Consider the following 24,767-nt stretch of genomic DNA (forward strand, 5'->3'; position numbering starts at 1 on the left):
TCCATTGTGATCTGACATTGGCGCAGCAGCTGCCTGTCGTTGTCGTGAGCTCCTCTCAGGGCGTTCCGGATGAGGGCAGTAGCTCCTCCGCCCCTCTGCCAGTCAACGTTGCATCCGTTGAGGCTGCAACAACTGGGGAGATGCCAGTTCTGGAATTGGCCACTCCCTCCCATACAGGGCCAGCACAGGCTCCATGGGCCAGAGGACGCCCGCCAAGGTCATCGAGGCCAACAGGACAGCAGAGTCAGCAGGCTGTCTCACAACCCGCTCCGAGTGATGGGGCGACACCTAGATGTGGCACCCGCAAATAAAAGCATAAGGCACATTAGGCACTCAACGGGTATGTCACTGGTGATTTTGTGTTGGCCTTAGATAAGGGAAAATATACTTAGGTTTGCAACCGAGATATTTGTGTTTTATGTTGGACAGAATAATATCCACTTTTCTGACCATGGCGGAGGGTGGTTCCTTTGTGCTGCATTTGTCTTTTTCACAGACATCTCATGAGTGTTTGAGTGGACCTTGATGTTTCTGTACTAAGCCCTTAGTTGCAGCTGATGAGGTGGAAGATGTAGCACCTACTAGATGTACCACGTGTGGAAAAGCCAGGCAACGCTGTTCCTGCTGATCCATGTGTGTGGACCTAGCTGAAGGTTCGTTGGATTAAATTGTCCTGGGTGCCCCTGCCTCCTTGGTATAGTAGCAGGTCAGCGTGCTGCCCCTCATCATTGCCCTGTGCTTCCTCTGAACCACTGCTGGATTCATCATGTGCAGCCTCATCCAGTGAGTCAAGGTCTTCATCATCAATTGCATCCCCCCTTCTCAGCGCAAGATTGTGCAGAGTGCAGCATGCTACCACTATCAGAGAGATGCGATCTGGGGGGGTACTGGAGTGCGCCCCCTTAGCGGTCCAGGCATCGGAAGCGCATCTTGAGAAGACAGATGGTTCTCTCCGCCACAGCCCTTGTAGAGGCATGGCTCCTATTGTACCACTCCTCAGCTTCTGTTCTTGGACGGCGGAGTAGCATCATGGGCCACCTTCGCAGGGGACAGTCCTTGTCACCCAGCAGCCAACCATCCAGCCGAGCCGGAGCACTGAAGAGCCCCGGCACCTGGGAGCGCCTGAGGATGTAGGGGTCGTGGGAGCTGCCTGGGTACCTTGCACAGACTTGTAGAATCAGCATCCTGTGATCACACACTATCTGCACGTTCATGGAGTGGAAGCCATTCCTGTTGAAGAAGGCACCAGGCTCACCTACTGGTGCCTTGATGGCCGCGTGTACAGTCGATTGTATGCGGGGGAACCTCTGGCTCGCTGTGCCTGACTTGCCTGGTCGCAGCAGAAGTGGATGAAGGTCAATACCCATTGAAAAGAGCATCTGTAACCTGCTTGACACAAGTGTGGACAGCTGATTGGGAGACACCGCAAAGATCACCCACCGAGACCTGGAAAGAGCCAGAGGCAGAGAAGTGGAGGGTAGCTGTGAGCTTCAGAGTTGCTGGTATGGCGTGTCCATGCCCACAGTTAGGGGAGACCTCAGGGCTAATCATCTGACAGATATAGTTGACTGTCTCCCTTAAGAGACCTAGCCTCCTTCAACACTGCACTTCAGTCATAATGAGGTAGCTGCTTTACCGCCAGTACACCTAGCAGCAGGATAGTGGTGTCTTCTGCGGCCCCTTTCACCTTGGACAACCGCTTGGCCCTGCACCCCTTGTGCCTGCACCTGGACACCCAATGGTGGCTCCCCTGGAGGCTGATTGTCCAGTCCTGGCCTCCTCCTAATTCTATCCTTCCCTTCCTCCTCAGAGGAACTGCCTCCAATGGAGATGTCAGAACCCATACCCCCAGGCTAAATGGAGGCCTCCAGAAAGTTGCAGGCCCGAGAAAGATTATTGTCTGCAGACTGGTTTCAAAGTACACAAAAAGCTCTTGGAAATCAATGAGAACTGCTAACAATCATACAGGCAACTTGAAAACACTTTCTGCATTAAATGCTTAATGGAAAACATGAACAACCCCTCTGAGCCCACATATCCCGCCATCGCATGAGATTTAATAAAAAATCCCACTGCTGTGCACACCCACTGACTGAAATATCGCGATGCCGCGCGCTGATGTCGGGATGCTCGTGCAATGTCAGTGCGCGACATTTTAAGCGTTGACGTGTGGGCTCCGCCACCCACACGCCAGCCAGAAAATTCTGCCCTATAAATACTTTCTTGCTTTATTGAAAGCAGCAGTTGCACAGAAGCGTCAGTTTTCTAACATTATTATATAACCTTGTTGGTCGAAATATTATCCTGAGGTTTGAGTAGTTTCAGCAGGGTTCAGTTAGTTAAGACTGTGAAAACAATGAAGCTTTAACAGAAAAAAATTTAATTTTGATAACACTAAATTAGAATCCTGAACAATAGACCTAGCAAATGGAGATTATCTCTCAAATCTAATTGGTGAAAGCAGAATAATAGTTCTGATGGTAATTCTAGAAGTGCAGTTGATATGCAATACAGGTCATTGAATGTTCACACCAGACTTCGGCTTCTGTAGAATACATTTATTTGCAAATAATTATGGGAATTAACACTAATACTCTTGTTAAAATAGCAGTTAGTGGTTGAGCTTCATTTTAATTTGTTGAAATAACTGCAGTCAGCAGATTTGACTGGAGTGGTTGTTTGAAATCCACCTTTTTTTTTCTCTAAACCTGCTTTGTGAATATGCTGGTTTTCCTTTATAAATGTATAAAAAACCTCTACAGTAGAAGTGTGACTGGCTCCTCATGTTCAGTGTGGTCAGAGGCTTTTAAAATATTGGTGCTCAAAGTCCACTAGTGAGGGGGGCCATTACCCACCACACACATAACACAACACACACACAAACCACAGTCTTGAGTCAACTTATACACAAGTAATGTTTTTGAGGGATTAACGTGTGAAATTTTTGTTTTCTGATTTTGACACGAGACTGACTGACTTTGACATATGTTATTTGTGAGAAATGTGGCGAGGAAAATATTCTGTTTGTACCTTGTGATATGGTGACACAGTATAAAATAAAGTGAGAAAATCTAAAGAAGGTCCAGGAACAGAGGGACCTACTTGTGTACATACATAAGTCATTGAAGATGGCAGGGCCTGTTGAGAGAGCAGTTAATAAAGCATATAGTATCTTTAGGCTTTACTAATAGGGGCATTGAGTACAAGAGTAAGGAGGCTATGTTGAACTTGTGCAAGACACTAGCTAGTGCTGGAGTGCTGCGTCCAGTCATGGGCACCATACTTAAGGAAGGATGTGAAGGCATTGGAGAGAGTACAGAGGAGATTCATAAGAATGGTCAGTGCAGACTCGAAGGGCCAAAGTGCTCTTCAGCACCGTGAGATTCTGTGAAAGAACTGTGGCTATGAGGATAGGTTGGAGAGGTTGGGACTGTTTTCCTTGGAGAAAAAAAGGGTGAGAGGAGACTTGATAGAGGTATTCAAGATACTGAGGGGTATGGACAATGTAAATAGTGAGAAACTGTTTCCACTTGAGAGCACCAAGAACTGGAGGACACAGATGTAAAATAATTGGCAAAAGGAGTAATGTGAGGAAGGATTTTTTTAAACCAGAGGGCAGTTGGTGTCTGGAACAAACTTTGAAAGTGTTGGAGGCTGTTTCAATTGAGGTATTCAAAAGGTAATTGGATCGCTATCTGAAAAGAGAGAATGTGCAAGGTTGCAGGGATAAGACAGGGGAGTGGGACTAGGTAGAATACTCTTTCAGAGAGCCAGTGCAGACTTGATTGGCCAAATAGCCGCCTCTTGCACTATAAAGTTTATGATTCAGTTGGGTAGCCTGTACAGCTTGTAATTTCATTGCATGGTGTGGATGTTTGCTATTGTGAAGTATAAATATATTAACATCTGTTTGTTTCCAAGGATTATACAGGACCTAAAAGCTACAAATAAAGAATCATTTTAAATTTGTTAGAAGTGTTAGTGTTTCTTTAATCAAGGTAATCAAATAGATTTCAAAATAACTTTGGAAGTTGCACATTTGAATAATCATTTACTTTTGAAAAGGCATCAAACCTGGCTTCTTAGCCTGGATTTGATCATTTAAAATCCTCACCTTTCAATGGATAAAAATTTTGTTGAAACAATTTTTGCACTCTCTAGCATCATCAGTTAGATATAAAAGTACATCACTGCATCACAGGGGGATAAAGCATCTTCAGAAAAAACTATTGCATGTATTTTTTAAATTGCTATTTGATTTTTTTTTCCTTTTTTTATTTTCTTCTCTGTGTATTTCCTTGGATCCTGGCATTGACAGCTTTCTGATACCTCATCCAAGTGGCCTGTGATCCTGGGCAGACTATATCATTGGCCTGGGATAAGCCCCAGGCATCTCCGATGAGCCTGCTCCAATCTCCAAATATTTTACAGTATGGTCACTCAGTAACAATCAGGATCCAGTTCAGGAGCACTAAAGCCAGTTTGCACTTACTTGGCATGCAGGCTGAACACAGCTAATAGCGCACCGACCAGGGGGACAAACATCATCTGTTTTATTTTTGTTTTACAGGATGTTGCCTTTTTCCAGAAAGCTATTGGAAGGGCTTGTTTAAGACTATTGTAGAGTTTATTGTTGAATCCTGATAGTTTTGAGGTTGAGATGTCATTTACAAAATAACTAGTTGAGTCATTTTTGTGCCAAAGACTGTTGTGTACCATGATAATTTGTACGTGCACTGTAAAACACAAGCTACTTTGATTTCTAACTTACACAATTGGAGGCAACTTGTGCCAACTTCGTATTGATGGTCATGTACTTGACACAAATGTTTTCTTCTTCCTTTCCAGGTTGCATGACTGGCTGGACTTGATGCATGGTTGCATGACTAATGTCTTTGTGGATTTATGAATAAACAGATGCAGATATGGCTCACACTGTGATTAATGGGAGTGTTCCAGGTAACCGCTTGTATTATTGCAATACTGTAGTGTAGAACTTTTGTCTTTGGATAAAATCAACGTAATAGCATAAGATCACTTCTAGGTCCAATAAAGTTTCATTTCCAAATTACACCACAAGTCTTGCATTGACATCCTGTGCCTTCTACTGAATTTACTGTTCTACAATGAAATGAAACAAAAAGTGCAAGTGATTTCATCAAGATAACAAAGAAATTAATGCAACTGTATGAATATACATTGTCTTTATTGGGTGCAGTATTTAGTTTGTATGAGCATGCAACTAATGGAGAAAAATTAATGCATTTTTAATGAAACTTGTTGGGAAGTGCAATATGATTTTACTCAAAGATCTGAAAGCAGCAAATCATCAGGAAATATAACTTCTCAAAAATAATTGGAAGAGAACATATTAAAGTGTCACAAACTTATTAGTTTAGCTTTCTTTGGTATCTGATGTAGCAGTCCCCCTACCATATCTTTAACACTGCTTAGTTAAATAACTCTCTCAATGTTCAGAAATGTATGTTCTTGGACTTGTGTTCTTCAAGCTGTGTGTAATAATGGATGCACTATAAATTTCTGACTTCTTCAATAGAAGAATCATTTTCCACTATACAGCGCATCATGAGGCTGCCTGATTCATCCTTCCCAGGCATTGGGGTTAATGTTGCAAAATTTCAAGATATCTACATTAATAGAGTTTCATCTGCCCACCTCTATTGCAATATCTGACTGTAGCTCACTATCCAACTATTTCTTGAGCCACCCTGATTTTTGATCCTGCAATCAATATGTTTAAAAAAAATTGCCTACCAGTTACATTCACAGTGACTGTGATTACAACCAGGGGGCATTTTCTGTTATCTCAGTATTGTTCCCTCAGCATGCCACAATTGACACCATTCACTGTATTGGAAGGGCCAGCTTCAGTTTTAGCAAACTCGAGTGGGGACTCCAATAGAAACAAGAGATTAATCTCCCAACAAAAGTCGCTACATATCAAGCTGTTGTCATCACTGCTCTACTATAAAGATTGGAATTGTGGCCCAGCTACCACTATCAAGATTCCTGAAAAGCAGGATGGCAGATGCATTTTAACAGACTTTCAATGTTATGCCATCTGTAGAATTTTAGTTAAATGTCATGTGGAGTGTGATGTTCTTGTACTGTGACCATGAATTGTGGAAATATTCAGAAGTCCAAATAACTTGTTAAAAAAAAATCTTCTAAGCTGTCTTTGGATCTTCAGCGATTTAATGGCAATTGTAAGTGTCTCATTTGGTGGAGGGAGATTAAGAAATTCAAAGTCTCCTCTGTCATTTAAACATTTAGTTTTAATGCATTACTCTCTGTCTAACCTATGTACACATGTACATCTGCACACACATGCCATATCATTATCTCTGCTAATATTTGTCATATTTTAAATATTTTTAAAATGAGGTTAAACTGGGGAAAAGGTAAATTTTCACATACAAAACATAATTAATTTATGGTTTGCTGACTAGCAATCCTCTTGGGTTCTGAAATTAACTGAGCACATCTTTCTTAATTAAATGCAAACTTAATTTCCACATGTATTTCCTTGCCCATATTCTATGTTAAATGCTGTAATATTAGAAATTTAGTTGACCAGGCACACCTGCATCTCGTGAGCCCCTTGGGCAAGACAGTGTTGCGAATTATTGGGCTAGCACCAACTGAAGCTGTTGTAACCGGCCTTGCTGAGAATACCTCAGCCTGACGTGAAGTGCAAATTGAAGATTATTTGACCATGGGCCTTTAAATTCCTACCCAGCTCTCCCCATGAACTGCCACCCAAATAAGTACGATAGCAAGAAATGATCTTGGATCGGAAGATGTAGAATCCATATGGGCGGAGGTAAGAAATAAAAAGGTGAAGTAGACACTGGTGGGAGTAGTCTATAGGCCCCTAACAGTAACCATACTATAGGACAGAGAATAAATTAGGAGATAATGAGGGCATGTAAAAAAAGGCAGTACATTAGTCCTTCATGACTTTAATGTAGATTGAGAAAATCAAATTGGCAGACGTAGCCATGAGCAAGAATTCATAGGACAGCATTTTCTCCGTCAGGGGGATTGTGCGCAAGCGGGTGGGTTTCCGATCCATGCCCCCAGTTGGGGGCGCGGTGCCATTTTGCGTGGGCAGGCCAATTAAGTCCCACCCAGTGTGACGTCCGCTCGGAAGCGCTGTTTTGTGGGGGGGGGGGGTGGTGTGGGGGGCGGATTCCCTGAGCCAGGAGGCATGCGCACAAAAGAGCGCACAGGTTTCCCTGAGGCAAAGTACTGCCTCAGGGAGATCAGCTCAAGATTCAAAATTTCATCCAAGGCAGGAAAAAATATTCCTGCCACATGAGCTGGATTACATCAATTTATTTTATTTAGACATTTCGTACAAATTTTAATACCCTCATGAAACCTCATCCCGCCCATGGATGAGGTTATATGTTCTTTCTGAAGGCCGCCTGGGCTCTCCGCCTGCCTGGCAACCTTCAGGTTGGATGAGCTGGTCCATTAGTCAGTTTAATTATTTTTTTTAATGGCCTTAATAGACCTTTGACAGGTCGGCAGGTGCGCAGCCAGGCCAAACTGAAAATCTAAATGACACGGGGTGACATCGGGACACATACCCGATGCCACCCAGTGTCATTTTACGTGTCGGCACACAGGCCCTGCCCCCTGCTCGCCGACTGGAAGATGTAGCCGACAGGGTGTATTCAGGTCAGTTTCTTAGAACAATGTGTTGTGGAGCCAGCCAGGGATCAGGATACGTTGTGGATCCAGCCAGGGATCAGGCTATTTTGGATCTGGTCATGTGTAATGAGGCAGGTTTAACAAATGATCTCAGAGTAAGAGATCCCCTCGGAAACAGTGACCATAATATAGTAGAATTTAGCATTCAGTTTGAGAGTGAGAAACTTAGGTCGGAAACAAGTGTGCTAAACTGAACTAAGAGTAATTACAAAGGAGTGAGGGCAGAGTTGGCTGGAATGGACTGGAAAAGGAGTTTAGCAGAAAAAGCGGTTGATGAACAATGGCAGACATTTAAGAAAATAGTTCATAACTTCCAACAAAGATATATCCCAGTGAGAAAGAAGGATTTGAGGAAGGGGATAAACTAACCATGGTTAACCAAGGAAGATAAAGATTGTATGTTTTTTAATTTCAATTTGATACTATGTGACAGAGATTAGTGGTAGGCCAGAGGATTCGGAAAGTTTTAAAAACCAACAAAATGTGACCAAAAAAAATAGAGGGAGAAAATAAACTTTGACGATAAAGTAGCAAGTAATATAAAAAATGGACAGTAAGAGGTTAAGCATATAAAATGAGAAAGAGAGACCAAAATGAATATAGGCCCCTTAGAGAATGAGACTGGGGAAATAACAATGGGGAACCAGGAAATGGCAGGGGAGTTGAATAAATACTTTGCATCAGTCTTCATGGTAGAAGACACTAGTAGCATTCCAAAAATACTAAATAATCAAGGGGAAAAAGTCGGGGAGGAAATAAATACAATAACTATCACTAAAGGAAAAGGTACTAGGGAAACTAATGGGGCTAAAGGCTGGTAAGTCCCCTGATGGGTTGCATCCTAGGATATTAAAGAAAGTAGCTACATAAATAGCGGAAGCATTGGTAGTAATCTTCCAAGAGCCCTTAGATTCTGGAAAAGTCCCAGAGGATTGGAAAACTGCCAATGTAACACCTTTATTCAAAAAGGGAGGGAGACAAAAAAACAGGTAGCTAGAGGCCAGTTAGCTTAAGATCCATCATTGGGAAAATGTTGGAGTCTGTTATAAAGGATGTAATAGCAGATATAATATAATATATTCAAGCAGAGTCAGCATGGCTTCATGAAAGGGAAATCATGCCTGATAAATTTATTAGCATTCATTGAAGAGGTAACAAGCAGAATAGGTAAAGGGGAGGCAGTATATGTAATATATTAGGATTTCCAAAAGGCATTTGATATGGTACTGTACGTATTAAGTAGTCCTATGGTGTTGGGGTAGTATATTAGCATGGATAGAGGATTGGCTAACTAATAGAAAACAAAGAGTTGGGATAAGGGTGGCATTTTCAGGATGGCAACCTGTAACTAATGGAGTGCCACAGGGGTCAGTGCTCAGGCCACAATTATTTACCAAATATATTAATGACTTAGATGAGGGAAGTGAATATACTGTTGCCAAGTTTGCGGATGGAACAAAAATAGGTGGGAAGGCAAATGTTGAGGATGACAGTCTACAGAGGGATATAGACAGGTTAAGTGAGTGGGCAAAAACTCGGCAGATGGAATATAGGGCAGAATTTTTCAGTCGGTGTGTGGGGGCGGGCCTGACAAGCCGACGTGTAAAATGACGTGCGCCCCAACGTCATCGCGCTGAGTTGTGATGTTTCGTTTGGCATCTGAGCACCTGCCAATATGTAAACGGCCTATTAAGACCATTAAGGAACTAACTAATTGTAATCACTGCCCATCCCAACCTTAAAGTTGGCAGGCAGGTGAAAAGGCCAAACAGCCTTTACGTCTTTTAGGAAACCTCATCCACGAGCGGGATGAGGTTTCCTAAAGCTTTTATTAAATAAATAAATTCTCATATAAATACCTCAGGGGGATTGAAGCGCTCTTTCATGTGCAAATTCTCATATAAATACCTCGGGGGATTGAAGCGCTCTTTCATATGCACTCTCCTCCTCCCTCCACCCACACAGGTAGCATGAGCACTACCAATTGTGTCTTAAGCTGGGCGGGCCTTAATTGGCGGGCAGTGATTGGCTTCGCGACCACCTGCTCCTGCCAAGCCTACCCGCCACCTGAAAAATTCAGGCCATAACGTGGGAGAATGAGAGATTATGCATTTTGGCAGGAAGAATAAAGGAGCTGAATATTATTTACATGGAGAAAAACTACAGAAAGTTGCAGTACAGAGAGATTTGGGAGTCCTGGTGCATGAATCATAAAAAGCTAACAAATAAGTTCTGCAGGTAATAGGGAAGGCAAATGGAATGTTGGCCTTTATTTCAAAAGGGATGGAGTATAAAAATAGGCAAGTCTTGCTAAAACTATACAAGGTACTAGTTAGACCACACCTGTGAGCAGTTTTGGTTCCCTTATCTAAGGAAAGATATACTGGCATTGGAGGCAGTCCAGAGAAGTTCACTAGGTTGATCCAGAGGATGGAGGGATTTTCTTATGAGGAGAGGTTGAGTAGGTTGGGCCTGTACTCATTGGAGTGTAGAAGAATGAGAGGTGACCTTATTGAAACATGTAAGATTCTTAGGGGGGCTTGAGAGAGTAGATGCTGAGAGGTTGTTTCCCCTTGTGGGAGAATCTAGGACCAGAGGGCATAATCTTAGCGTAAGGGGTCACCCATTTAAGACAGAGATGAGGAGGAATTCCTTCTCTGAGGGTAGTGATACTGGGGAATTCTTTATTCTTGACCGGCACAGGATAAAAGCATCTTGGTTTCTGCTGCTAGGATACTAACTAACATGGTGGTCTGTGCATGGTCACAGACCAACTGCATGTTAATGGCCATATCCTTTACAGTTCCAATACATTTCCTGATTGAGATATGGCGCCTGCATATTGGAAATCCCAATAGCCTGGTGTAGCAACATGCTAGCTTCTGCTGTTTCTCTCAGGTCTGGGAGAAGATTATGAAGTCTCCTCTATGTAACAATGTACAGTGAGCAATGAAATCTTAGTGAATCGAGCGATTTCAGCCCTACAGGATCTTGCAACATAGAAGCTGAGGACTATGGTGATCGCACGGCTGTTGGCAGCACGTTCCTCATCCTTCTCTGAGGAAGTAGGTTTTGTTTGAGTAAGCATCTCCTTGGTGAATTATTGCCACTTTAGACATCATTCCATGGTGGAAGTGGGACAAGTGTTCCCTGTAAACTAGATGGATATGGTGCGTATTGTCTTCTATTGTGAATTTCCATCCCCCTCCTTGTTTGCACAGCTTTCCCACTTTGCTACATGTGCTTCATCTATCTGTTGTGCTGCAGGCCAAGAGGGACTGCAACCATAGCTCCCATGACCTCACAGGAATTCAAACTTCATGGAAAAGGCAGAACCACTCCAACAACATTTCCAAGCTTCGCCAACAATAACATCGTACACAGTGTTTCCTCTAACTCTGCTGGCAGCAGAAGAAAGTCCAAAAAAATTCACCTGACAGTCACATGATCCAATTAGTGAGATGCCCTTTTTGCAGATCGAGCACATGTTCAGCTGAGACTGTTTTGAGAGGGCATTCACAGGACCAGTGTTCCAAAATGGCAGATTGGATGCCAAATCATTTAGACTCTGCTTCTAATGCACAAGGATGGCCTATTCACCTATGCTAACTTTCTGAAAGAACCAATCATTTAGTAGCATTTGCTGCTTTTTCCACATACCCTTTTTTTACAAATATTTGTCTGCCTCTTATTTATAAGCTATTATGGATTCTGCTTTCTGGTAGGGTAGGTTTGGTAATTGCAATAACCCTCTGCTTTACAGAATCTCCCAGCTTCTCTTTGTTCTTTTGGTGACTATCATGAATGTGTGCCCTATATTTATTGTTTCACTCGCCAGTGAAAATAATCTTCACCAATTTAACTTTTGAAAGCTTTTGTGTGCATCTATCAAATCTCCTTTTAATTTTGCTGTAATGATATAAGCTCCAGTGTCTCTTTGAGAAAATAGATTAGATTATAGTACAGTTACTATATGAGAGTAATAGTGATGATGCAATCTTAGTGTTGTGCATTTAATCAATCTGAGTGCAAACCTGTGACATCATTAAATTAAATTTAGACCACTAGTGCCTAGGGAGAAACTGATTTAGAATTAATGCAGCAAATATACAAGTAGCAGTGGAACTGATGAATCATCATAAGTGGAATGATAGACTGGGCCAACAATTTTTATAGTTTTCATTGAATTGCACAATTTTAACTATTTCTCTCTTTCAAACACCAGTTAAAATGAACTGAATTACAAACTTTCAATAATGATAAACAATAGTCTGTAATTGTGAATGGTTGAAATTGTAGAATACTATCTCTAAAACGGAATCACATAATAAATATGGACTTTGATTTTTACTGAATTGTTCAAGGGGAGAGGTCAACTTAAGAATGCCAAGGAATTGGCCATATTTCATCTTGGGTGTCTTATGAAGAAGCTGTAGATAGAAAGCTGCAATCATTAGATTTGCCATCATAGTACAGATAAAGTGACTTGCACTCAGCAGTAGGCCGCAGTTCCAGTATTCTTGTATATTTTCTTAAATTGATGCTGTAAGTAATATTTTTGGTACTTTGAGCCCTTGTTCTAATCTGGTGGCCTTGCTAAAGTGAGAAAGTAGTTCACACAATCTGTACAATGTTTTCAAAGCACCATGTGTGCATAATTTAGAAAAAGCAGAGTCAGTCAGGATCTGATTATCTGGTGCCTTTTTTAACACAAAAGGTAGATTTAAAAAAGGAATATAATACATTTGCAAATAACAGGTATCTGCATCACATGCAAATTTTCCTTAATTGTCATTTATATATAACTTGGTACCAAATTTACTGTAAAATGTCATGTGAAATAGCTGAGCATTACATTCTTAGATTTATAGTTAGTAGCCTTAAAATGACAGATTTTACTTTTTGTTCAAAATTGTGGCTTCCGATCTACAGCATTAATTGAATCTTAACTGCTTTAATGCGAATTAATACACAGAAAGCCAGATACGTGCAGATTAACTAGCAGCTTTACAATCTGCAATTTTTTCTGGAAGACTTGTAGTACTTATTTATACCATCGAAGAAATGTCTTTAAATGTATGACAGCAAGTGTTGGTCTTGGGCTGCAAAGTGAGTCAGTCAAGCTAAAGGAACATCAAGAAAAATATGTTCAGTACAAATGAAGATGAACATATGGAGACATGCAGATCATGCAATCATACAAACTCCATTAACATAGTTACATTATATCATTCTCATTTTCTTTTTTCCATTTCTTTCTTTTTCTCTCTCTCTTTCAAACTCTTGCCTTTCTCATTCACTCCATTTTTTCTCTCTTTCATCCTTTTTTTTTCATTTGCACCTACACCCACTGTTAACTATAGTTTTGCACCAAGAGATGTGAAATATTGTTTGTCAAGAATTTGTGGGCCGGGCATGTTATTTGTACTGAATTTCCAGCTCCTAGTCCTCCTTTAAGCTTAGCATCATGTGCGGAAACCTGTCACTATGCTTGTGTCTCCAAATTAAAGTTAATCGATACAAGTTGAATTTCTGTTTCTCTAATTATAGAGTGTGCATCCTCTTACACTTCTCTATTCACAAAGGACTTGGTTACAGGTTGGCAAGAGCCAATCCTTAGGAAGCCCAAATGTATGTTGAAATCCTGCTGGAGTGTAATGACCTAAAACTGCAAAGCTTTTCAGCACAGTGCTGGTAAACTCCCTTCTTGCCGCCAGCTAATTCCACTTTTAACTTAGGCATTGGCTTTCAAGGTTGTCTGGAGTCAAATAGAATAGGCCCAGCGACGGGTGGACTTTCTAAGCTCCCATCAATGCACCATGCAGGACAGTCAATTACCAGCTCTCCAGAGCACTGCAACCTGCCAATGTGAGTGTCCCACCTTTCTCCTCTCTTCAATATTGACAAACACCATATCCCATTAAGTGGTGAGTTCCACTGCCGAGAAGTTCAAAGCTTCAAGCATGACAATGAGCTTTGTTCCAATCACTACAATCACAAACTAGAGTCAGGTACTAGTTTATGGTGATTGAGGAAGTAAAGTTGTTTTCATTATTTAGGCTTCTATGATTTCCACTGGTGGTTTGAGGACTGCAGTATGCAATTTTTCAGTTTATAATCAAAACCAACTAATGACTGAATAAGTTGAGTTTAGTTTTAATTGTACAGGATTATGGGATTTTCTCCGATTTATTTTGGGATCATATTCTATCAATTTTCCTATTTTTCAATGAAAATCACTAAATTCATTGGCTAACAAAAGCCGTTCTGTTACCTGCCTAGGATTCTGGACTATTTGAAGATTCGCTTAATGAAAATGTCACAATATAAACATTGCAAACTGGCATCATGCAGCAGTAATTTGTATTTTCATTATCCCTGGTTGCACTGAAACCAAACCACAAAGGAATGTGGTGCACCATTAAACCCAACTCTTAGCTTGACTGTTATTTAAAAATCCAAACTAATTTCCTCTCCCATCTTGAGGATGTTTGAATTTTATCAGGATACAATTCCTGTTGCCTTCTGGCACTTTGCCCAAGTTGCCATTCTTCATGTGTTAGTCTAGACAATAGGCATTTTCAGGCAATTTGAGCACACCTGAGCCTGACCCACTTATCACTGAACATCTGAACACTTTCCAGCAGGTTTGTTTACCGGATTACAATCCGGAATGGGAACTCTTCCCATCGAGGTGCTGAGGCCAGTTTGTCGAATGCCAAAAGCAGCATTGCAACTAACTTGGAATCATACCAGGGACATTTTTGGTTCTGATTTTGTAGTGTTTTTATCCACTCAGATTTTAGAAAAACTCTTTACCAGATGAATTGTTAAACATTCTGCTTCTACTATTAGCTTGAGACACCTTGTATCTTGATTTATAGACCACTCCTAGTGGCTATAACTGACCCATCTCTGTGTCAGTTGTGAGTTACCATACAAGCTATTCCATTTGCATTATTTCATGGGTCTTATGTTTTATCCTGTTTCTCGCAGTTGATATCAATTGATTTAATATATTATTTCGTGCCCTAGACCCAACCATCTTCAGCTGCTTTATCAATTACAATCCCTCCGTCATAATGTTCTCCAATGATTGCACATTCTCCAATGATTGTACTATTCACAATTCCTCTGATACTGAAGCAGTCCTTGTCCAAATGCAGCAAGACCTGGGCAACATTCAGACTTGGGCTGATAAATGACGAGGAACATTCACGCCACACAAGTGCCAGGCAATGGCCATCTCCAACAAGAGAGAATCTAACCATCTCCCTTTGACATTCAATGACATTACAATGAATCCCCCAATATCAACATCCTGAAGGTTGCTGCTGATCAGAAACTGAACTGAACCAGCTATATAAATACAGTGGCTACAAGGTTGGGAATTCTGCAGCGAATAACTCTCCTCCTGACTCACCAAAGCCTGTCCACCATCTAGAAGGCACAAGTCAAGAGCGTGATGGAATAATTTCTACTTGCCTGGATGAGTGCAGCTTCAACAACACTCAAGAAGCTTGACACCATCCAGGACAAAGCAGTGTACTTGATTGGCACCCATTCACAACTGGAAACATTCATTCCCTCCACCGCTGCATAATGGCAGCATTGTATACTATCTACAAGATGCACTGCAGCAGCTCACCAAGGCTGCTTCAACAGCACCTTCCAAACCCATAACCTCTACCACCTAGAAGGACAAGGACAGCAAGTGCATAGGAACACCACCACCTGCGAGTTCCCCTCAAAGCCACCATCCTGACTTGGAACTATATCACCGTTCCTTCACTGTCATTGGGTCAAAATCCTGTAACTCTCTTCTTAACAGCAGTGTGGATGTGCCCACACCACATAGACTGCATTGGTTCACCACCACCACCTCAAGAGCAACTAGGCAAGGGCAAAAAATGCTGGCCTAGCCAGTGACACCCACATTCTGCAAAAGAATAAATAAAAATAAGTAGTTATTTTTAAAATCAAACAAAGGTAAACTTGTCAATCAAAAAAAGGAGGGGCTCATGCAGTATTCATAAATTTAAGGGAACTGTGACATGGAATTGGAGGTGTGGAACCCTTCCACTCTAGATATCAGAGGGTTAGTAAACAACACTGGATCTTGATGTTCAGTATTGCACCTTTCTTGCTCTGTGCTTCTTTAGAGTATTAATCCAAGGGAACTAATTGAGTTGAATAAGAGATTTCAAATTGGCGTAGTGTAATTTTTAAAAAAAATCTGTAGGCTAACTGTACACAAAATAAGCCTTAGGGCAGAATTTTCTGCCTGTCGGGTGGGCAGGCCCGACCTGGCCCAATCTCTGGCGGGCGGGGAGCTGATCCCCGCTGGCAAAGCTGCCATTTTACATGGGTGGGCCAATTAAGGCCCACCTTGCATGACGTCTAGCAGGAAATGTTATGCGGTCCCTGGGCGGGCGGGGGGACTCCCTAAAAGCGCACATCTCCCTGAGGCTAAGTGCAGCCTCAGGGAGATCACCTGTACTTCGAAAAATATTAAAAATAGAAAAAAAATTCCTTTATATGTCCCCTTCAAATGACAATGTCACAAGAATTGGGACATGCTCATAATTAACAGAATAACCTTATTAGAATTTTTAAAACCCTGCATAAAACCTCATCCCACTGGATGGGGTTTCTTGTTTTTTCTGTTTGCCGCTGTGGCTCCTGGCCTGCCCACCAACGTCAAGGTTGGATGCACAGGTCCTTTAATTGGTCAAATGATCCTGTCAATGGCCTCAATTGGCCATTGACAGGTCAGGGGGCCTGCAGCTGATTTTGTTGACATCCCGCGTCATTTTACATGTCAGCGAGCAGGCCTTGCCCCCTGTTGGATCACATCAAACACTGTGTCCCTGCTCCCCTGTGCCAAAACATCCAGGACTGCAAAGATAACCCTTGTCATCTTTCTTGCTAAGTCCCTTTCACTCTTGCTTCCAACTAATGCGGAAGTAATGAACTTCTTTGTCAATAATATTTAAACCATTTATTTGTTCAAGTGCCTCATTTGCACTCCTCCCTGCCCCTATGCCAACAAACCAGTCTTCTACCATGCCTCAATCTCTCTGCGCTTGCAAACTATCACCCCATCTCCAACCTCTTTCCCTGCCAAGGTCCTTGAACATGCTGTCATCTTATGGGTTGGAGGAAATTGGTGATTTACATGCATATTCCATCTCTGTAACATCACCTCTCTCCACTCCTGCCTTTCAACTTTTGCTTTTGAAATTTTCATCTGCTTTTATTTCCTCCAGACTCCACCATTTCAATGCTGTCCTGACCATCCTCCTATCTTCCATCCTCTAGAAACTTAAACTCATCCAAAACTCTGCTCCCTGTGTCCTAACTCGCATCAAGTTCCATTCAACATCACCTATGTTTGCTGAACTATCTCAGCACCTGGACCAGCAATACCTCTTTTTTTTAAAAAAAAAAGTTCTCACCCTCCTGTACAAATCCTTCCATGGCAGTTCTTGCAACCTCCTTCAACCCAACAATCCTGCAAGAAATCTGTGTTCTCCCGACTCTGGCCTCTTGTGGATCTTGCACTTCCTTCGCATTGGTGGTCATGCCTTTAGCCATCTAGGACCTAAGCACTAGAAATTCTCCCCAGCAAACATCTTTGCCTCTTCACTTCTTCCTCCTCTTTTTAAGATGCTGCTTCATACCTACCTCTTTAACCATGTGTTTAATCACCTGTCCTAATGTTTTTTCGATGCACTGTTTTTTTTTTGTTGACTGCATTTCTGTTGTTTGGCTTGGGAAGTTTTAATGGCCCAGATTTTCCAATCTCTGGATAGTTGGGGACCGGGTGTACCCCTCCAAGATGCACTATAGGACCCCTTTGAAGCCTAAATACAATGATTCCTTGGAAATTACCTGGGAAGTTTGAACTTCGATTGGCAATTCCCAGGAGCATCCGAAAAATTGTCCAACTCAGTAGAATGGGAGACTTTGGACTGTTCCAACTTACTTACCTGGATAATTAGCCATGAAATTTTACACACAAAAATCTTAGTTTAACCCCTGGGTAACTTTTCAACTGACCACCACTCCAATTCTTTCCCCCTCCAACTCCCCTGCACTCTGACCTGACCTCGCCAGCTGACTCTCTCCCCTGAAGCCAAGACTAACCCCACTGACCCTCCTCCCCCTAACCTGCCCCTCGACCTGACCTCCTCACCACCTGACCACGCCACCCCGACCTCCTCACCCCTCTGCCCTCTCGCACCCCCCGTCCCCCTTACACACACTCACCACCTCTCCATAGCTTTTCAAAGAAGTTTTGGAACAGTTAAACACGTTATTTAACAGAATATGGCGGCAGGTGCCCTAAAAAGGGGCAAGGCTTCTGCGTGGATTCTCATTTTGCTGATGTCACTGAGGCTTCCTGCTCTGAATCCGTTTGGTAGGATTCTCCATTGGAATATTGCCCAGAAAAATCGGAGGAAGGTAAATGGATATTTTTTGTCTGATCACGGTTGGAAATAGAGTTTCCGATCCTAATTAGAAGATGTGGGAAATTATTTTAAAAGAACTGTATACATGCAAGTTGCAGGTTTCAGGGAGTAAAAAGGCACAGTACACATATATAACTTGGCACCTCCCAAGTCCATTTCTTGAGTAATGTGCTGAAAGCATTTTTATGATTAAAGCTTGTTTATTTTTGATTCTTTAATTCTATGTTGTCTTAAGTAAACCATATAAATCCAGCCAGTGTAGCCCCACAGCCTTAGCCATTTCATTTTGAGCGAATGTGAGCTATGATGTTAGTGCTCTTGTTGAAAAAAAGTATTTCCGATGGGGTTGCTATCAATCTGCAGCCTTTGTCTAATCTTTAACTACCGTAACTCGAAGCATGAGTCAGTTGCCAGTGCAGGCTGTGTAATAATTAAACATTGCTCTATTGACAGTATGGTTTTACTTCAGTAGAACCTGAAAGACAGCCCTCTGAAACTCTGGGTGATTGACACAATGCTAACTGGTATTAAGAAGAATAGTAGAATTGAGACTTATGGCTTGGCAGCTACTACAACATTTACAAGGAAATTCCAAAGGAACTGAGAAAGCTGGCCTTAGCAATGCTAGTTATTTGCCTGCTGATGTGTCAGGAATAAACGAGCCAGTCTAAATGTGAAGTGTGCAACAGACTTGCATTTTGCACTGTGTGGGAGAAAGAGAAGGATTATTACAGTGTGGTGAGTAGACTAGCTTCTTTATCTCAAACTTAGTCTTTTATGTTTTTAGAGAAACAAAATGTAATGAGCCAAAACTCCTATAATGCTGACATATGTTACTTTGATATTTACAATAAAACCCTCAGTGCGGCAAATTAGAATAAATAGGATTGTATCATTTGTTAGGAAATTATTCATTAATTCTGGACTTGTACTTATCACAAGTGAACATATAATTAGATTCCAAAATTTCAGCATCTGTATTCTACCGTTCTCTATTCTCATATTTTCTCCCTCCCTCTCACCCGCTCTCCCTCCCCCTCCCCCTCTCTCTCTCTTGCCCTCTCCCTCTCTCTCTCTTGCCCTCTCTCTCTCTCTCTTGCCCTCTCTCTCTCTCTCTCTCTCTCTCTCACACACCCTCTCTCTCTCTCTCTCTCACATCCTCTCTCTCTCTCGTCCTCCCTCTCTCTCCTCCACAGCCCCCCCCGGCCATGGCATTTTGCTTCCTAACACTTTGCATTAAATATCATATTTATAAGAGTATCCCCAAAGCCATTACCCCTTCACTCACTGCCCATGGCCTTAAATCTTTCTCAAGTTTTCCTCCTTTATGATGGACAATAATTTGATGTGGCAAAGCATCTTATGGCACCCGTAATTAATTAGATTTGTCTTTGCATGTACAAGATTTTTTTGAATGGAAGTTGCTGAAAGTGCAAGTTGATAACATTGCAGCAAGGGAAGCCAGGCATCTGTGACCTTGGTGTGTTTGTCAAGTAACTGTATATCCTCTTAAATTGGAGTATTGTGAAATATATACTACATGGACTGTGAAGAAAGCACAAATTAGAGTGAGTGAATTTATTGCCAAATATTGTGCAGAAAAGGGAAGCGGAGAGGGAAAGAAAGATTGGATTAATAGAAAATGGGGAATGGGAAGTACATTTTTTTAATAAAGTTTTTCAACTCTCCAACTAATGATTGAAAAAACGAGAGTCCACATTTGTTGTAGGAAATGTTCAGTGGCAAAAAGGCTCTTTGGCAATAATTAACACATATCACGTAACACATTATTAATAGGATACTTGGCCCGTTGTGAGCAACATTTAACAATGTGGTGAGCTTTACTTTGAACCTACTGGACAAGTCGGCAACTTCATGCTGTTCAATCCATTTCTGTAGTGAGCCAGACGGCAAATTGCTGTTTTTGTGAAGCTAATGGTGAAGCAGTACATCTAAGAGCAACTTCTCAATTTCTATCTTTAACCTTACTATGCCAAGCCTGAAGTGACTGTAGGATCTGCACAAATAATGGCAAGCATCATTAGGTTCACCATTTACTTTGACAGTAAATAATGGGCCAGTGCCTTCTCTAACTGCTCACAATTTATCAACCACTCAGAATTAGGTCCATCCATGTACACAAACCACATTGGCATTCATTTTATAGCATCTTCAATCTGTACCTGATACAATAAGAGTAAACTGAAGCATTGTATGATGTGCATAATGCTCAAAGAAAATCTATTGGCAATGTTCCAGTTACCAATTTCTTTTAACACCAGTTTTTGTTTTGCGTGGTCATTGTGATCAAGTTCATTGTCAAATGCAAGCAAGGTATTTTTGAAATCTAATCAATTTTGCCAAAAGCATTTCAATAGAATAGTTTCAATGCACCGTTGCACAAAAATGAATAAACTTGCCTTTTAAAACATATTAAAAAATCTTGATCCAAATACAAAAATGTTCTTTGTACACAATGTTTGAGAACACATCTGCAGATACAACTGATTATTCTGTAACTTTAAAAATAATCTTTGTTTACAAAAATGTGATGGCTCAGCACATTGTTGATCTAGATTCTAGAAGTATCTTGCAAAAGATAAAATATCCAAAATCACATATGGTCTGCCAGAGTCATAGGGTGAATCATTTGTTCTGGAGACTAAGTCCAGTGGCTGGAGTGGAAGTTGAGTGACTTCCACTGGAGAGCGGGGCAAACCCCCACTCGACCCCCTTTAAGCCACCATGAAAGTGGGGAGAACAAGATCCCTAACTAATTTCCCAAAATTGGGGAACTGATTTTTGGCTTCCTGCCAAATCTTGCTCCTCCATCCGTCAAGATACCCACTGCTGGCAGGAGCAGAAGATTCCACCCATGGCTCATTTTATGTGTGGGTTAACTCAGTTCCCTGTCATTATAGCCCATTGTAGTTTGGCTTCATCAGTCCTTTGATTCTATGAGAGAGAGTGAGTTAGCCAGTACATGAATATTACCCTCCTGCAATTGGAGCTGTAGATACACCCAAGTTTAGAATTGTAATTTCAGCATCATAGAAATTTACAGAACCACAAATCACTCAGCTCATCATGTCTGCATTGGCCAACAAGAAGCCAACCAGCCTTGTAGATTATGCTACCTTAAGTGTCTATCAAAGTACTTGTTAAATGTTATGAGGGTTACTGCCTCTACCACACTTTTTTTGACAGCGAGTTCCAGATCACCACCACCCTTGGGATGCAAGAATTTCCCCATGAATCCACTGTAAACCCATGAATCCTACCTGTTATGGTAGATCTACGCCCCCTGGTTATGGATCCTTTAACCAAGAGAGATGGGACATTCTTATCTAGACCCCTCATAATCTTATGTTTTAGTTAGGTCTCCTCAGCCTCCTCTGTTCCAAAGAAAACAACCCTACCCTATCCAATCTTTGCTCAGAACTTAAAATTCTCCAATCCAGGCAACATCCTTGTAAATCTGTTTTGTAGCGTCTCCAGCACAATCACTTTTTCCCTATTGTGCAGTGACCAGAACTGCACACAGTACTCCAATCGTGGCCTAACCAGTGTTTTACACAGTCCCAGCATAACCATCCAGCCCTTGTATTCTGTGCTTCAGCTCATAAGTGCCGTATGCCTTCTTGATCACCATATCTATGTGTCCACCCCCCTTCAGGGAGCTGTGGATGTGCTCTCCAAGGTGTCTCTGTTCCTCTACACTTCAGTCTCCCACCATTTTGTTGTGCATTCCCTTGCCTTGTTAACCTTCCCCAAATGCACTCCTTCTCACTTCTCTGGATTGAAATCCATTTTGTCACTGTTCTGCCCACCTGAAAGGTGCATTGACAACTTCCTGCCAATATTTGTGTCATCTGCAAACTTCTTAATCATACCCTGTACTTTCCGTGCTGATTGCCTTTGATTAATTCATAAACAATTTAACCTGTCCTTCAGAATTTGTTCCAGTAATTTTTCCACTACCGATGTTAGTCTGACTGGCCTGTAATTACTCAGATTATTCCTTTCTCCCTTTTAAAACGATGGTACAACATTAAGAGTCCTCTCGCACTGCAGCTATAACCAGAAAGGTTTGGAAAATGGTTGGAGCCTCCACTATTACCACTTTTGCTTCCTTTAACAGCCCAGTTTACCTTTTAAGTCTCAGCGCTTGAAGACTTTGGTGAAACTTCTTTGGTTCACAAACTTGGCCTCCTGCTTTGTACTAGAATTATTCAGTGGCAAATTATTTACTTCAAAAACAGTGCCTTCAAATAATCTGATTTAATTGAAAAATAACTTGAGTGCTGATTCTAGATTACCGCTGAGGAAGCTTTTGTACAGGTTCTTGAGTAAGCTGTGGCTCAGTTGGCAGCATTCACATCTTTGAGTCAGAAGTTGTGGATTCAAGACCCATCCTAGAGACTTAAGCACAATTTGAATTCCGCCAGGATCACTCAGTTTCTGACTTCATTACAGCCTTGGTTCAAACATGGACTAAAGAGCTGAACTCCAGAGGTGAGTGCGCCTGCCCATGATGTCAAGGCACCCTAACAGAACTGGAGTCAATGGGAATCAGGGGGAAAACTCTCACTGCTTGGAGTCATAGCTAGCACAAAGGAAGGTGGTTGTGGTTGTTGGAGGTCAGTCATCTCAGCTCCAGGACATCACTGCAGGAGTTCCTCAGGGTAGTGTCCTTAGCCCAACCACCTTCAGCTGCTTCATCAAGGACCTTGGTTCCATGATAAGCTCAGAATTGGGGATGTTCACTGATGATTGCACAATGTTCAGCACCAATCACAACGACTCAGATACTGAAGCTGTCTGTGTCCAAATGCAGCAAGACCTGAACAATATCCAGGCTTGTGCTGACAAGTGGCAAGTAACATTCGCGGCACACAAGTGCCAGGCAATGACCATCTCCAACAAATTAAAACCTAGCTATCGCCCCTTGACGGTCAAAGGCATTAGCATCACTAAACTCCCCACTATCAACATCCTGGGGGTTACCATTGACAAGAAACTGAACTGGACCAGCCATATAAATACTGTGGCTGCAGAGGTTGGAACCCTGCGGCGAGTAACTCACCACCTGACTCCCCAAAGCCTGTCCACCATCTACAAGGCACAAGTCAGGAGATGTTCTCCACTTGCTTGGATGAGTGCAGTTCCAGCAACACTCAGGAAGCTTGACACCATCCAGGACAAAGCAGCCCATCTACAAACAATTACTCCCTCCACCACTGATGAACAGTGGCAGCAGTGTGTACCATCTACAAGATGCACTGCAGAAACTCACCAAGATTCCTTAGGCAGCACCTTCCAAACCCAGGACCACTACTATCTGCAAGGACAAGGGCAATAGATACATGGGAACACCATCACCTGGAAGTTCCCCTCCCAGCTACTCACCATCCTGATTTGGAAATATGTCAACGTTCCTTCACTGTTGGGTAAGTCAAAATCCTAAAACTCCTTCCCTAACAGCACTATAGGTGTACTTGCACCAAGTGGACTTCAGCAGTTCAAGAAGGCAGCTCACCATCACCTTCTCAAGGGCAATTAGGGATGGGCAGTAAATGCTGGTCTAGCCAGTGGCACCCACATCCCATAAATTAATTTTTAAAAATCCAAGCAAGTGCAATACGAAGAGAGTAGTTCACATTTGGTGGTGGTGTTTTTTAGAGGAGATGTTAAACTGAGGCCATGTCTCCCTCGAAGGTGGACATGAAAGATTCCTCTGCACTATTTTGAAGAAAAGCAGGGGTTCTTTCCTGTGTATTTCAAGAGGCACCACAGACAGATCTTTGTTGTGCAGCAAATCCAAAAAGAATGCAAAGAACAGCACTAATTGCTGCGCATGGCCTTTTTGACCTCAAATATTTTTGACTCTGTCAACTGTGAAGGCGTATGGACTATCCTCGAATTTGGCTGCCCTCAGAAATTTTTTGCCATCCTCCACCTTGCAATAAAATGCAACCAACAGAGCCACAGTGACAACTGGGGTCAAATAAGGCTGCATCATTGTACCAACCATTTTCTCCATTTCCTTCACTGCAATGAAGCGCCTCACCCCCAGCAAATTATCCACAGGCAAGGAGATTATCAACAGAACAGATGGGAAACTGTTCAACCAAAAACAAGCCAAAAACAAAATCATTTCAAACCTCAATCATTGAGCTTCAGTATGCAGATGACATTTCTGTATGCACTCAAACACTGAGCTCCAGGTCAGTATCTTTCTGAAGCATGATAAAATTAGCCTTTCACTAAACACCTAGAAAACCAAGGTCTTCCAGCAAGCTCCCACAACACAACATCCCCCTTCATCTCAGTGAGGAGACCCTGGAAAATACAGACCTTTTTTCATGTATTGCGAACTTCCTTTCAACAAAGGCCGACACAGGTGACAAAATGCATCATTGCTTCCAGTGTGCCCTCTCAGCCTTCTGAGGGCCATGATCTTGAACCCAAGATGAAGGTCTTGGTTTACTGAGCAGCAGTGATCCCACCTCCTATATGTTTCGGAGACTTGGACACCAACAGCAGACGCCT

General features: G+C 42.0%; 1 protein-coding gene across 3 annotated transcripts in view; it reads left to right on the forward strand.

Moving 5' to 3' along the window:
- The window catches only part of kank1a (KN motif and ankyrin repeat domains 1a), a 230,304-nt gene that overhangs the window by 130,696 nt on the left and 74,841 nt on the right, over window positions 1–24,767 (forward strand). For all 3 annotated transcript variants that reach the window (XM_041186282.1, XM_041186281.1, XM_041186280.1), the window contains one exon: window positions 4,849–4,959. In XM_041186282.1, coding sequence (XP_041042216.1) covers window positions 4,926–4,959 — 34 coding nt within the window. In that variant the 5' untranslated portion in view covers window positions 4,849–4,925. The remainder of the gene's footprint in view (window positions 1–4,848; window positions 4,960–24,767) is intronic.

The sequence above is a fragment of the Carcharodon carcharias genome, chromosome 4 (assembly GCF_017639515.1).
Source record: "Carcharodon carcharias isolate sCarCar2 chromosome 4, sCarCar2.pri, whole genome shotgun sequence".
In the NCBI taxonomy this organism is placed as follows: Eukaryota; Metazoa; Chordata; class Chondrichthyes; order Lamniformes; family Lamnidae; genus Carcharodon; species Carcharodon carcharias.